This window comes from Sciurus carolinensis, chromosome 2 (genome assembly GCF_902686445.1).
Source record: "Sciurus carolinensis chromosome 2, mSciCar1.2, whole genome shotgun sequence".
Lineage (NCBI taxonomy): Eukaryota > Metazoa > Chordata > Mammalia > Rodentia > Sciuridae > Sciurus > Sciurus carolinensis.
Genome location: NC_062214.1, coordinates 124,612,317 through 124,625,170, shown reverse-complemented (window position 1 = coordinate 124,625,170; position 12,854 = coordinate 124,612,317). Strand labels below are relative to the sequence as shown.

General features: G+C 40.3%; 1 pseudogene and 2 gene segments (V, D, J or C); 1 reads left to right on the top strand and 2 right to left on the bottom strand.

The window, feature by feature from the left end:
• Positions 1–3,601: 3,601 nt before the first annotated feature.
• LOC124976528 (T cell receptor alpha variable 9-2-like) lies at positions 3,602–4,146 on the bottom strand. The segment is given in 2 exon segments: positions 3,602–3,936; positions 4,046–4,146. Coding segments are annotated over 2 exon segments (381 nt in total).
• Positions 4,147–4,797: 651 nt separating this feature from the next.
• Positions 4,798–5,699, top strand: LOC124970950 (ribosome production factor 2 homolog; annotated as a pseudogene).
• Positions 5,700–10,327: 4,628 nt separating this feature from the next.
• LOC124977020 (T cell receptor alpha variable 14/delta variable 4-like) lies at positions 10,328–11,245 on the bottom strand. The segment is given in 2 exon segments: positions 10,328–10,964; positions 11,130–11,245. Coding segments are annotated over 2 exon segments (486 nt in total).
• Positions 11,246–12,854: the final 1,609 nt, after the last annotated feature.

The following is a 12,854-nucleotide window of genomic DNA, read 5'->3' as shown; positions in this document are numbered from 1 at the left end:
AGGGACTTGTGGCTGGCTCTGTGTAGAAAGGCTCTCACTGGGCGGTCTGCTCCGAGAAGCTAGCCTTGAAAGGTGCCTCCCACTGGAGGGGGCCGGGCTGCTTGGGGAAGTCCCTGGCTGCCCTGTCCTGGTCCCTGAAGCTGCTTGTGGTTTGGAGCTCCCCATGCTGGCTCCGGGACTTGGAGCTGGTTCTGTGCAGAAAGCTGTACACATTTTTAATAGCAAATATTTTGTCTTCATTGCCTGATGTTCTGTCTTCCAAATGATCTAGTCTGTTGATGATGCTTTCCATTGAATTTATAATTTAGTTTAATTGATTCCTTCATTTCAAGGATTCCTGCTTGGTTTTTCTTCACAATCTCTAATTCTTAAAGAAGTAATCTTTTACTTCCTGTATTTTCTTTTTTATTTCACTCTTTATACTACCCTTTACTTAACAGATCAGTTTAACTATATACATTCTAAACTCTTTCTTGGACATTTCTTCTACTGTGTTTTCAGTGGATTCTCTTATTGGGGCATCTTGATTTTGGGGGGACACTTTGTTCCCTGGTTTTTTCATGTTGCTTGTGTTTTCCCATCTAGTTGTATGGATCTGAGGCAGTACTGATTCTACCCTGTAGACCTCTATTGTTCCTGAAGATTTCCAGTATCCTACCTTTAAGAGGGAGACTAACATCAACAGTACCCAGTGCAAATAATACACAGTCTCAAATCTAAAAGCTCCCACCAAGGTGTCCACTTCCCTCTTTCTATAAACAGCAATAATGAGTTCAATCACTGTCCACAACATAAACAGAAAACTTGCCAGAAGGACTTACAAACTCAAATAGTGAACAAAGAGAGAACATAAATAGCGCAGGACATGATGTTCATGAGGGAGAAAGAGAGAAGCCAGAAGCAAAACTTTACAGGAAAAGTGGAAGAGGAACCAACAGAGATTGGCTGTCAGGTGGAGAAAAGTTAGAAAGGGAATCCAGGAAAACAGACAAGCAAAAGGAAGAATACATATAAAGAGAAAAAAATAAAAATATAAGGATACACAGCAGAACTGCAAAACACCATGCATATATCACCATCCTCAACAAACTGATGAACAAAAAACACCCTGTTCCAAATATGGTGGAGAGAGATTACAGAGAAGAAAAAATAAAATAAATCGCAGTGGAAAACTGAACAACTGTCTCTGCCAGCATCCAAAACCTTCTCAGCCCTGTCTCTGACTTCCCACAAGACTGCCTGGCCTAGACCAGCCCCAGCAGATTCAGTCACTATCCCACCATTCTGGGCCTCAGATGTCCTGGGTTCAGCCACGTTGCAGTCCCAAGATATCAGTGCCACTGGAATTTGGAGAGAGACCACCGGGGATGACCAACCCTGAGAAATAGTATCTAGATTTTGGCAACAGCACTTCCAGGAGGAAGACTCAAGGTGCAGCCAAACCTGCAGTTACCTGTACACTGAACCTCCAGGTCCTGGCTGGCATCCCCAGATAAGGGTGGCTGTGCCCCAAGATGGTGGTGGCAGCAAACCCGCTGGCACCCCACACCCCAGGCTCTGGCTGGTGTCTCAAAACGGATGAGGACACGTGCTACCAAACCTGGAGTCTCCCTGGCAGCAGACCTCTGGTGGTGGTAGAAGCAGTAGTAGTGGGGATGGGTGGCAGCAGGTGGTCAGCAACAGCAGTGGCGGCAGCGGTGTTTGTGGCTGCAGCTGCAGTGGCACCCAGCGAGAAGCCCTCCATTGACCTCCAGGGAGCAGCAGGGGCTTTGGCAACAGCAGTGTAGACGGCAGCCAAGCCCGGAGAAAAGACTCCCAGGCATTCCAGGCAGCATGGAGGGCAGCAGACCTCCAGGTGTCTGCAACGGCCTCAACAGTAGCAGGGGCACCCCGAGAAAACACCTCCAGGAACCTGCAGCAGCTGCGGCAGGGGTAGCTGTGCCCCGAGAGAAAACCTCCGGACAATGGCAGCAGCGCCTGGGACAGTAGCACCGGGAGAAAAGACTCCCGGGCATCCGCTGGCAGCAGCGTGGGCAGCAGCAACGTCAGGAGAAAACCCCTCCAGGTGTCTACAGCAAAGACCTCAGGGGCAGCTGCGCCCTGCCCCAGAAAAGACCCCTGGGCCACAGCAGTGGGGTCTGCAGCGGCAGTGGTGTCTTATATCCCCATGTTGAGTAATCAACTATTCTATTCATTTATTTTGATTTTTGTTTTGCTTACTTTTTAATGTGCCATTCCTCACTTCATCAGGTATTTCCAATTTTCTGGGAGTCGATCACTGTTTACTTTGCAGGTGTGGTGGACAATGTGGGTGGTCTGTTACTTTTATATTTCTTACAAGGTCCTTCATCGTCTCCTTTCCAAAGACCCTCAACACACACACACAGAGAGAGAGAGAGAGAGAGAGAGAGAGAGAGAGAGAGAGAGAGAGAGAGAGAGAGCACATCTTCCCCAGCGATTCAAGGGTGAGAGGGTAACTGGTGATTCTGATTCCTAAAACCTCCCGTGAGGTCCCAGGCTTCTCTAGGCCCAGGTTTCATCTTTTCCTGGTCTGCCCCAGAAGCTTTCATTTCTCCATATATTTCTCACCCTCAAGAATTTCATAGATATCACTGCCATTATCTCTTCTATATTTTATGAGAGTATGCCCTTTTCAGTTTCTTTACTGCGTTTTAATTGGTTTTCACAGTGTTATAAAAATATACGCAGACTTCCACTGTCCCTGCCAACTAGACCCATGCAGGCCTTGTTAGAAAACCAGCAGATCCAGGTAACCGACCCAGACTACTCTGCCCTTAGACATGCTTCAATCATGCTTCTCTTCCCTCCCTTTCTTCTGAACACCAGCCTGATTTACCAATGACTCCCCTCCTCTGCGTGATGAAAGCTGCTTTCTCTTGCCATATGGTTGTTTTGTGTGAGGTTGTGCTTCTCCTCCTTCCTTCTCCTCCCTTCTTTCTCTGGTAGGAATCCTGTATTTTTGTTTTCTGTTTCCTGGTTTTTTCCTTCCTTTCTTTCTTTCTTTTGGACTGTTGCCTTCCTATCACTCTGTTAGGAATATTTTGCAGATTCCACTCTCGGGCACATTTACCTCTCTAAGAATATAAGACACCTGGTGACTTGGAACAAGGTGTGGTGGCTGTACAGATGGAAGTTCAAGGAAGACAAGGTTCAGAGCAATGTCAGAATGAAGGCCACATGGGAGCCACGTTTCCCAAATCCTAGGCATCTTTGTGACACCTTAACTGCCGTGCTTCAAGGACTCCACATCACCCACTGATATTGTAGACGTTATTTGCCCCAAATAAAATTATTTTCCAACTTTGTGGGGGGAAAGGATGTAGAACTGGACTTGGTCTGCAAGGATGAGTACACAGACCACCTTCTTGTTTACATGATTTACCTTGAAATTACTCTGAGTCTGTGTAAGGAACAATCACTGCCAGTCTCTGTTGTCACTTCCATGAATGAAGAGCTGAGTTGGGGGATGTTCACTTCTTATTGGTCTGTTCTGAGAAACTGAGCAGCACACATCACAGACTGCTGAAACCATAGTGGATTCCAGAGGCAGACACTCAGCAGCCAGGTCTCTGGTTGCTGCTCAGAGTTTGCGCTCAGCTCCCCCTGCAGTTTCTGCCACTGTGTCATTCAGAGCACAGTAGTACACAGCCGAGTCTGACTCTTGGACGGAGGCTTTCTCCAAGTGGAAGGAAGTGGCTTCTTTCTTGTATGTGGCTTCAAAACCTTTGTTGCTGACCTTATCATTGGCCTTCATGGCTTTCAGTAGGAGCTGTGGACCTTCTCCAGGGTATTGAACATACCAGAACAGGTTAGGGTACCCAGCGGCCGAATAAGTGCAGTTTATAGTCAGGAAAGCCCCTTCTGACATGGTCACTTGACCTTCCGTCTGGGTCACTGATTCTCCATAGGTCCTTCCTAAGGGGGAAAAGAAAAAAGATCTGTGTCACCTTGGTGATAAAACTCTCAGATAAATTCATGGTTAAAGACTTGTTTACATAATTTTAAAAAGAAAGATTTTACTCACCAAATGTCAAGAGCATCACTGCCACTAAGCCCAGAAAAGCGTTCATCTTTAGAGTGTCGACTAAATAATGTTCTTGATTCTTAACATGAAGAATGTTGAAGTCATAGTGAAATGATGAGCCTAAAGCTGCAGTTCACACAGGAAGTGAGCTAGTGTTAGGGAGCTGCACTCCCTGGTGGGCAGGGACTGAACTGGGGAGAATGATTTCCTGGACTCCTTCCAGAAGTCAAAACTGTGTCCTCATCTCTGACCTCATTATTAAGCCCATATTAGTCTTCAGGTGGCCTTTGTAAATCTAGGGGATAACTATCATAATTTCTAAGGTCTTTTTGTTCTTTTTTGTTTTTTGAACTCTACCTGATGTAAATGCTTTAGTTGAACATCATAGAGTGTCTTTGTAGCAGATAATATAGCAGTTATCTTGGGCATTTTAATACAGACCTTTATATTCTCATGCATCTTTGTGGGCCAACGTACAATTCATTCAAATGTCATGAAAGTGAGTGTTTTAGGTTGGAATCATAGGAAGTAATAAGAATTCAAGGCATTATTCAGAGATTCTGTGTTTTTCAGCACTGTACCTGACAAGTAGAACAGTAACTAATATTTTCTAGGTGCATAATTAATATGTATTAAGTGAAACAAAAATAATGAATACGTGGCTTTTGTTTGAGGGGTCACTACTACTAGAAAGACCAAAATTTCTCTGACTTAAAATTATATCAGAGTTTGGGGCTGCAGTAGTCGTAGACACCTCGGATCGAGTTATAAAACCCAAAACGAAAAGGACCAAGAGATTCCTTGAGAAGAGAGAACCAGTGAAAATATTAAAAATGCCATGCTGGTTAAAGGGGGAAATGCAAATGCAACAGTGACACAAGTACTTAAAGGTGTGTATACACTGAAAAACCGATATGGCGTTCTATATAAAAGAAAAATATTACAAGACCACTTGAGGATCATCACTGGAATTCTTTTCAAAGAAGTCAGATTGTTCTTTATTCATGTTTGGCTCCCATAACAAGAAGTGGTGAAATAATCTAGTAATAGGTCACATGTATGACTACCATGTGCTGGATGTGATTGAATTAGGTATTGAGAAGTTTGTGTGTCTCAAAAATATTAAGAATAGTAAATGTCCCAAGGGAATAAAACCCAAGTTAACATTTGCTGGTGATGCTTTTGATGCAACTGAAGACAATAGAAGAAAAAAAATCTTCTTACTGACTTTTTCAGAGGTCCCACAGTATCAAATATTCACCTGGCTGGATTAGAGTATGTTCTGCATTTCACTGCACTGAATGGGAAGATTTACTTTCGAAGCTATAAGTTGCTGTTGAAGAAATCTGATTGCAGAACACCATGGATTGAATTGGAAGAGATGGGACCTTCATTGGATCTGGTTGTGGGGAGGACACACCTGGCATCAGATGACCTTTATAAATTATCTATGAAAATACCAAAAGCCCTCAAGCCAAAGAAGAAGAAAAATATCTCCCATGATATTTTTGGTATAACTTATGGAAGGATTCATATGCAGAAACAAGACCTAAGCAAACTACAAACTAGGAAAACGAAGGAATTGAAAAAGCAAACTACAGAAAGGGTAACTGAAGATCAGGGGAAAAAATCAAAGAAAATGAAAAGAAATTAGTGGAACTTAGCCAGCCCCTGCAGTTTTATTCTGGTCTCTTAAAGGAGTTGTCAAGCTTCATTTCATTCAGTTTCTTACAAGATTTTATTATAGGGCTGGCGATGCAGCTCAGTGGTAGAGTACTTGCCTAGCATGGCAGGAGATTCAATCCCTAGCACCACACAGACACACACACACACACAAGATTTTATCATATATTTTTATAACATGATAACTTACTATATATTCTTATGAACAGTAATATAAAGTAAACCTTTTATAATAAATAAATAAACAATTATATCCGTTTTTAGAGATATTATCTTGCAATAAAAACTTTTTAGGGTGGGGAGCACACTAAACAATACTCAAATATTCCTCAATTTCAAAGCATTGAACAGTGAGAAATATGACATTCTTATAGAATGATCTGAGATCAATGTCTTATTCCCCACTGTTTCACTGGCTTCAAGAAAAGGAACCCAGGTATGCAAGTCAGGCAGGTGCTGAGGCTACACTCCAATGGAGGTCTGGCCTCACGGGCTTCGCACGAGGATGGAGGCTTAGCCCAGTCTGTTGCCTGGAGTTCTTTCTCCACAGATTCATAAAAAGGATCTCCCAAGTCCAGAGTCAACCTGGAATAGCTTCTCAGATACATAGTTAAGTACATAATACAGGCCCAGATATTACAGTGATTCAGTGTCTCTTCTCCCTTTCCTTTGCCTTCCAGATCCCATTTTCAGTTCCTGACTCAGAACCATGCTAGAAAGAAATTCTGGAAAATTAGTTACAAGTTTCTATTTTGATATATGAGGAGACATCAAACAAGTTGGGATGATGTTGAAATGTTAAAAAATAGTACAGCACAGAGTTCAGCTTCACAGAATAAAAACAGTTCTAGAGATGACGGCTGCACAACCCTGTGAATATAATTAACCCAACTGAACAGTACACTTAAAATCATTAAGGTGCTCATTTTTTTAAGTTGGTGCATCTTAATTATACAGAACGGTGAGTTTCACTGTGGTATATTTGTACTTGTATGTAACACAATTTGATTAATTTCACTGCCCAATACCTCCCCTTACTCTGCTGTCTTCCTTCCCCACATCTCCTTCCTCTACCCTATTGGTCTCCCTTCTACTTTGATGAAGTCTTTTTTTCCCTCTCTCCCTCTTTTTCCACTAGTTTCCACATAACAAAGAAAACATAAACTTCTCGATTTTTTTTTTTTTAGTCTGGCTTACTTTATTTACCATGATGTTCCATCCATTTTCCTGCAAATAACAAAATTTTATTCTTCTTTATGAGTGAATATAACTCCTTTATGTATATATGCCAGTTTTTCATCATCCATTCATCTGTTGATGGATACCTAGGGTGGTTCCATAATTTGACTGTTACAAATTGTCCTGCAATAAACATGGGTATGCGTGTATCTCTGAAGTGTTCTGATTGTAATTCTTTTGGATAGGTGCCAAGGAGTGGTATTGTAGGAAAATGGAGTAGTTCTGTTTTTAGTTGTTTTTTGTTTGTTTGTTTGTTTGTTTTGTTTAGTTTTTGTGGTGCTGGGAATTGAACCCAGGGTCTTGTGCATGCAAGGCAAGCACTCTGCCAACTGAGCTATATCCCCAGCCCCAAAGAATCTCTTCACATTTTTTTTTTTTTTTGTATCAAGGGTTGAACCCAGGGGCACTTAACCACTGAGCCACATCCCCAGCCCTTTTTTATATTTTATTTAGAGACAGGGTCTCAGTGAGTTACTTAGGGCTTCGCTAAGTTGCGGAGGCTGGCTTTGAACTCAATCCTCCTGCCTCAGCCTCCCAGACTGCTGGAATTACAAGTGTGCGCCACCACAGCTGGCTTGCTTTCAGTTTTTTGAGGAAACTCCATACTGTACTAATTTCATTTCTGCTACTAGTGTATAAGTTTTTCCCTACATCCTCACCACCATTTATTGTTATTTTCATACCTAGTAATTGCCATTCTTTTTGGAGTGAGATGGATTCTCAGTGTAGTTTCGATTTTCATCTCCCTGATAGCTAAATATATGGAACACTTTTTCATGTAATTGTACACCAATTGTACTTTTTCTTTTGAAAAGGGTCTGTTTAGTTCATTTGCCCATTTGTTGAATGGGTTACTTGTTATTTTAGGGTTGAGTTTTTTGAGTTTTTTAAATATATTCTGGACATTAATTTTGTTTGGAAGAGTAGCTGGGAAAGATTTTCTCACATTTTTAGGCTGTTTATTCACAATGCTAATTGCTTTCTTTGCTGTGCCAAAGCTTTTTAAATCGATGCTATCCAATTTACTAATTCTTGCTATTATTTCCTAAGCTATAGGAGCCCTATTCAGGACATCATTGCCTGTACCTATATATTGAAGTGTTTCCTCTGTTTTCTTGTATTAGTTGCAAAACTTGCTGGTCTTAAAACTAGATTTTTGGTCCATTTGAGTTGACTTTTGAGCTGTATGAGAGATAAGGATCTAATTTCATTCTTCAATGTATTGATATTCAGTTTTCCCAGCACCATTTGGTTAGGAGGCTGTGCTTTTTCCAATGTATCATTTTGGAACCTTTATCAAACATCAGATTACTGTAATTATGTGGTTTTCTGTGTCTTTTATTTTATTCCATGGCCCATGTGTCTGTTTTTATGTCAGTATAAAGTGGTCAAATTTATGTTATGTGTTTTTTACCACAATTTAAGATAATTTTTTTTAAATTGTAAAAGATACATCCTTTTAAGATTTCTACCCACGTCTCTGCTTTCCAAACACAAAAGTGAGAGCAAATTACAATGCAAGGTCACTTATGGACCAATCACTACTGTTCTAATCTTAGGGCATAAGAAAGTGGGGTTAGAGATAGAAGGAAATGAGAGAGAAGGAAATGGGATACAAGGAAATGAGAGAAGGAACCGAGAGAGAATGAAGATTGGGGACTATGGGACATTGATTGAGCACAGCAGGACTGGAGGAGCACAAAATGTTCCACATGATGAATTGAACGTTTTTGGAGGAAAGATGAAGGGAAAGACAAGGGCAGAGAAAAGAGAGAACTCATTCTCTTGTCCCTTCACAGTGTCCCTCCAAGAGTCAGTAATGATTGATCATTTTATGGGTAAGACTGATACAAGATTGGTATAGGTCAGGTATACCAGTAGTAGAGAAATTAAGCTCTTTCATCTCAGATGAAACAAGTAGTAACAAGGCTGTAAATGGAATAAGTGTCAGCTCAAAGCTGGTCACACGGGAGGCACTCAGTCACCATTTTGAATAAATGAATAAGTAAAGACCTTTTATAAAAATCAAGCTTCACTGTTCTATTTTTATTTATAATTTCTTAATTTAAAAACTTGTGCCTATATTCAAGAGTGAATGTTTTTATTGTTCTCTCTTTATAAGATATTGGATTAAAGTTAGGCTATCTAGCTCCATAAAATAAAAATTTAAATGCTTAGGTGGTATGAATTCCCTGCAATCTGTAAAGGTAGAAATTCTTAGCTACATAACCAATGTGATTTTTTTTAAATAACCTTTCTTTATATTTGGAATATGAGCAAAAATTAATACATAAAATTCAATTGGAAATGTGTACACACACAGAATGAATATATAGGGATACATTTATATAAATTTAACATAAGATAAATATGAGAAAGTTCAAATATAATTGAATAACACAAAATGTCCTTTATGAATTGAGAAAATAGCTTTTTGAATTAAAAATAAGACAATATTTCATATGACATAGTCTATTAATATAATTCCAACCTTCTGCTTTTAAAGTATTTTTGTCTATTTATTTTTCCTTTGTTTTAAAGGAGGTTGTTGAATGTATGGAAAATGGAACATAACTTTTTACATTCATATTGAAAACTAATGTTCAAAAATTATCAAAATTCTCTTGAAAGGGTGCTATTAAGGAATGATTTGCTGTAACAAGTAATAGAATTAACTATGAAACTAATTTCTGATATTACCACAGAATAAAACAAAAAGATAAAGGGAACTAAATAAATAATATGGAAACATTATAGGGAAATGAATAATTTAACATATTAAAAAGATGGTGAAAAGGAGAAAAGTTGCCCATTTATGTACAAAGAAGCCCACCTCTCTGTGGGTGAGATCCTCCACATTTCCTCATTAGAGCCAGTAATTTTCAATCATCTGTGGCTATGACAGTGAAAGGCAGGGATACGTTCAGTATGGAAGTTGAGCTCTTCATGCTAGAGGCATTGAGACAGAACAAACTCTGAGGACTAGGTATGTTGTATGTTAGGAACTTCCAGAAAATAAATATGAGGGGCTGGTGCTGGGGCTCATTGATAGAGCATTTGCCTGATATGTGTGAGGCCCTGGGTTCCAACCTCAGCACCACCAAAAAAAGAAAAAAAAGAAAAGAAAAAGAAAGCAAATATATGTGAGTACCATTTACTCTCAACAAATAAACTTAAATCAAACTAATTCATTAAATAGCATTTTTAAAGCATGATTTAAAAAAATGTTGAGAGCTATTCCAAGGACTTCTTTATTTTTAAAAAGTAAGGTAATATTTATTCAATAAATATTTATTAAACAAATTGATCTGAATACATAACAATTTGTACAGATTTATATTGATTTTTTTCAGCCACATGATTCTAAACTTCCTTAACCAATTCCTCAACAAACATTATTTATCATGCTTATTCTTCTTTTTCTATCTTGTGTCAAAAAATTCTGGGTCAATCTTCAATCCAAAGATTCAGGAACATGGATGGCACTGGTTAGTAATAACTCTGATGTGGTCTATGAACCTAGAGAGGGTTTCCTCAGAGAGAGTGTTTTCCCTCCAACCCTAGACATGAGCTGCCACAGCCCTGGCCACATCCTCTCTGGGGTGGCCATTCCCTGCCTTGGTCCCTACACCAGGTGGGTGTCTCAGACATACCCTGGGTTTTTGTACAACGGCCTTCAACAGTCCTCCCTCTGTGTCATCTCTCAGTGCACAGAAATACACTGCTGAGTCCTCCAGCTGTGAGGCTGTGATGACAAGCTGGATGGATTTGCTTGCCTTCTGCAAACTCAGTGAGTAGCGACCTTGTGTGGCATTTTCCTTGCTGTAAGAGTCCTGGCGAATGAGGAAGACCATCTCCCCACTGCTGGGCTGCTTGTACCAGAGGAGACCATAACTTGTGGCACTGGTGTCATAGGTGCAGTGCAGGCTCACAGCCTCCTTCTCCTGCACCCACATGGCTGGCTGGGCCTGAGCTACCTTCTGGGCGAAACTGGATCCTGAAGGAAAAAGGACAGAATCAGAAAGTTCAAGGACAGTTGGATGGAACAAAAAGGTGCATTTTTGATCCCTGCTAACCCTCCTTCCCAAAGTTCCTTTAAGTTTCCCTGCCTCCCAGTCCAGAGATCACAGAGGAGGCCCCTTCCCACAGGGACCATCCCTACCCAGCCACATGGACACCATGACAAGCTTCAGTAGCCTGGGCAGCACCATGTTTACATTCTTCCTTCAGAAGAAATTTTTCTTCTTTGACTTTAGGGCTCGGCACTAGGAGGAGAGCCTGACAGGGTGCAGAAGGAACTACTGTGCTCTGAGCTGCTGCCGCACCAGAACAGGAAACTGAGGCTCCCTGGTACAGTCAGTTCCCGTGTGTCTTGTCACACATTTCTGTGTGTGTGGCTGATGATCTCACCAACGAAGACTTCCTTCTTAATTTAACTCTTCATTTAACAACCACTGAACCTGAAAGCAAACATGGGCATACTGAAGGAAAACGATTCCCCCAACTGCTGAGCTCCGTCATTACACTTGTGATGGCACCGGGCGGTGGTACTTGCTTAAAACATTGTGTGTGATGGATTAGGAAGATGGGTGAGATGCAATGATCATATATACTCTCACCTATGTGTGGTGTATTTTATTCTCAGATAAAAATCAATCATTTTATCAACAGAAGTCTGAGTTGTGTTTACTAGTCACTACAGCTCTTTTCGCCTGCTTACTGATAAAATAATATTCCCCCTCACTTCCAGTGTCTGTCCAGTTGCCAATCTTGAACCAAGTAGCAGAAAAACATATAATAGGCTTTCTTTGCTAAAATGTTTGGAAGGAAGTCTTCAGACAGTGAGACCTGTCATAAAGTTCCCCTTCTTTTCTCAATTTAGTTTTCCCTGCCCAGCTCTGTTCATAAAGGCCAGATTAGATACCAGAGTTTGGTCAACAGGTTATCAAACCTTTGAATTCTTATTTTTCCTTTTACCTTAAGTAGGACCTTTGAGGAACCACAGCAAGTTCCCATATTCTGTGTGCCCAAATCTGCATGAAACCTATCCTGAGTTACTTCAGACACCTCCCTAGGACAGCTGATCATAGCATCAGAAATTGTGAAAAATCCTCCTATTAAATGTGCACATTAAAGATAAGGACATGTCCTAGAAACCTGACTGAACAACATGATAAGCAACAAAGTCCCAATGCTGGCCATCACCTGTATCATTGTACAGTAGCCAAAATTATGCTCCTTCTCTCAAAATAATTTTATCCTTGTCTGGTTTGGTGGAAGCATATTCAAATATCGCACCAAAATCCATATTAAATATGATGACATCACATCCATTACAACTATTCTGCTTTCTAAACACCCAACGTTTTTTTACCAGGATGTTGACTAATTTATAAGATTATGAAATTCATCTCATAACATTTAAATCCATTATAGTTTTCATTCAAGGGAATCACATAGTTGTATTTCCATTATTCAAAAAGCTTCCATGTCCAAAAAAAAAGATATTGACACTCTCATGCCAAATTTTTTAATTAATTGTGTCTTATCTTAAAAATTGATTAAGAATGATACCAGGCAGGTATTATTGAAAACAGACATCAAATACTTGAAATACTTGATGTCTTTATGCTAATCAAAGGAATTTTGTCATGAAGACAAAGTCCCACACTATAAGAGACACCATAGAAGCTGGGGGGAGGAGTGCGGTGCTTGAGCTGATGATCCAGCTAAATTAAACATGCCTTTCTGACTAAAGTCCTTATGCAAGGGATACAGTTCAGTGGTGGAGCACTGACATATGTGGAGCCCTTTGTTCCACCCCCAGTACCACAACGAAAAAACAAATATCAGTTGAAATTAATAACTGTGTCAGACACGCTTGAGC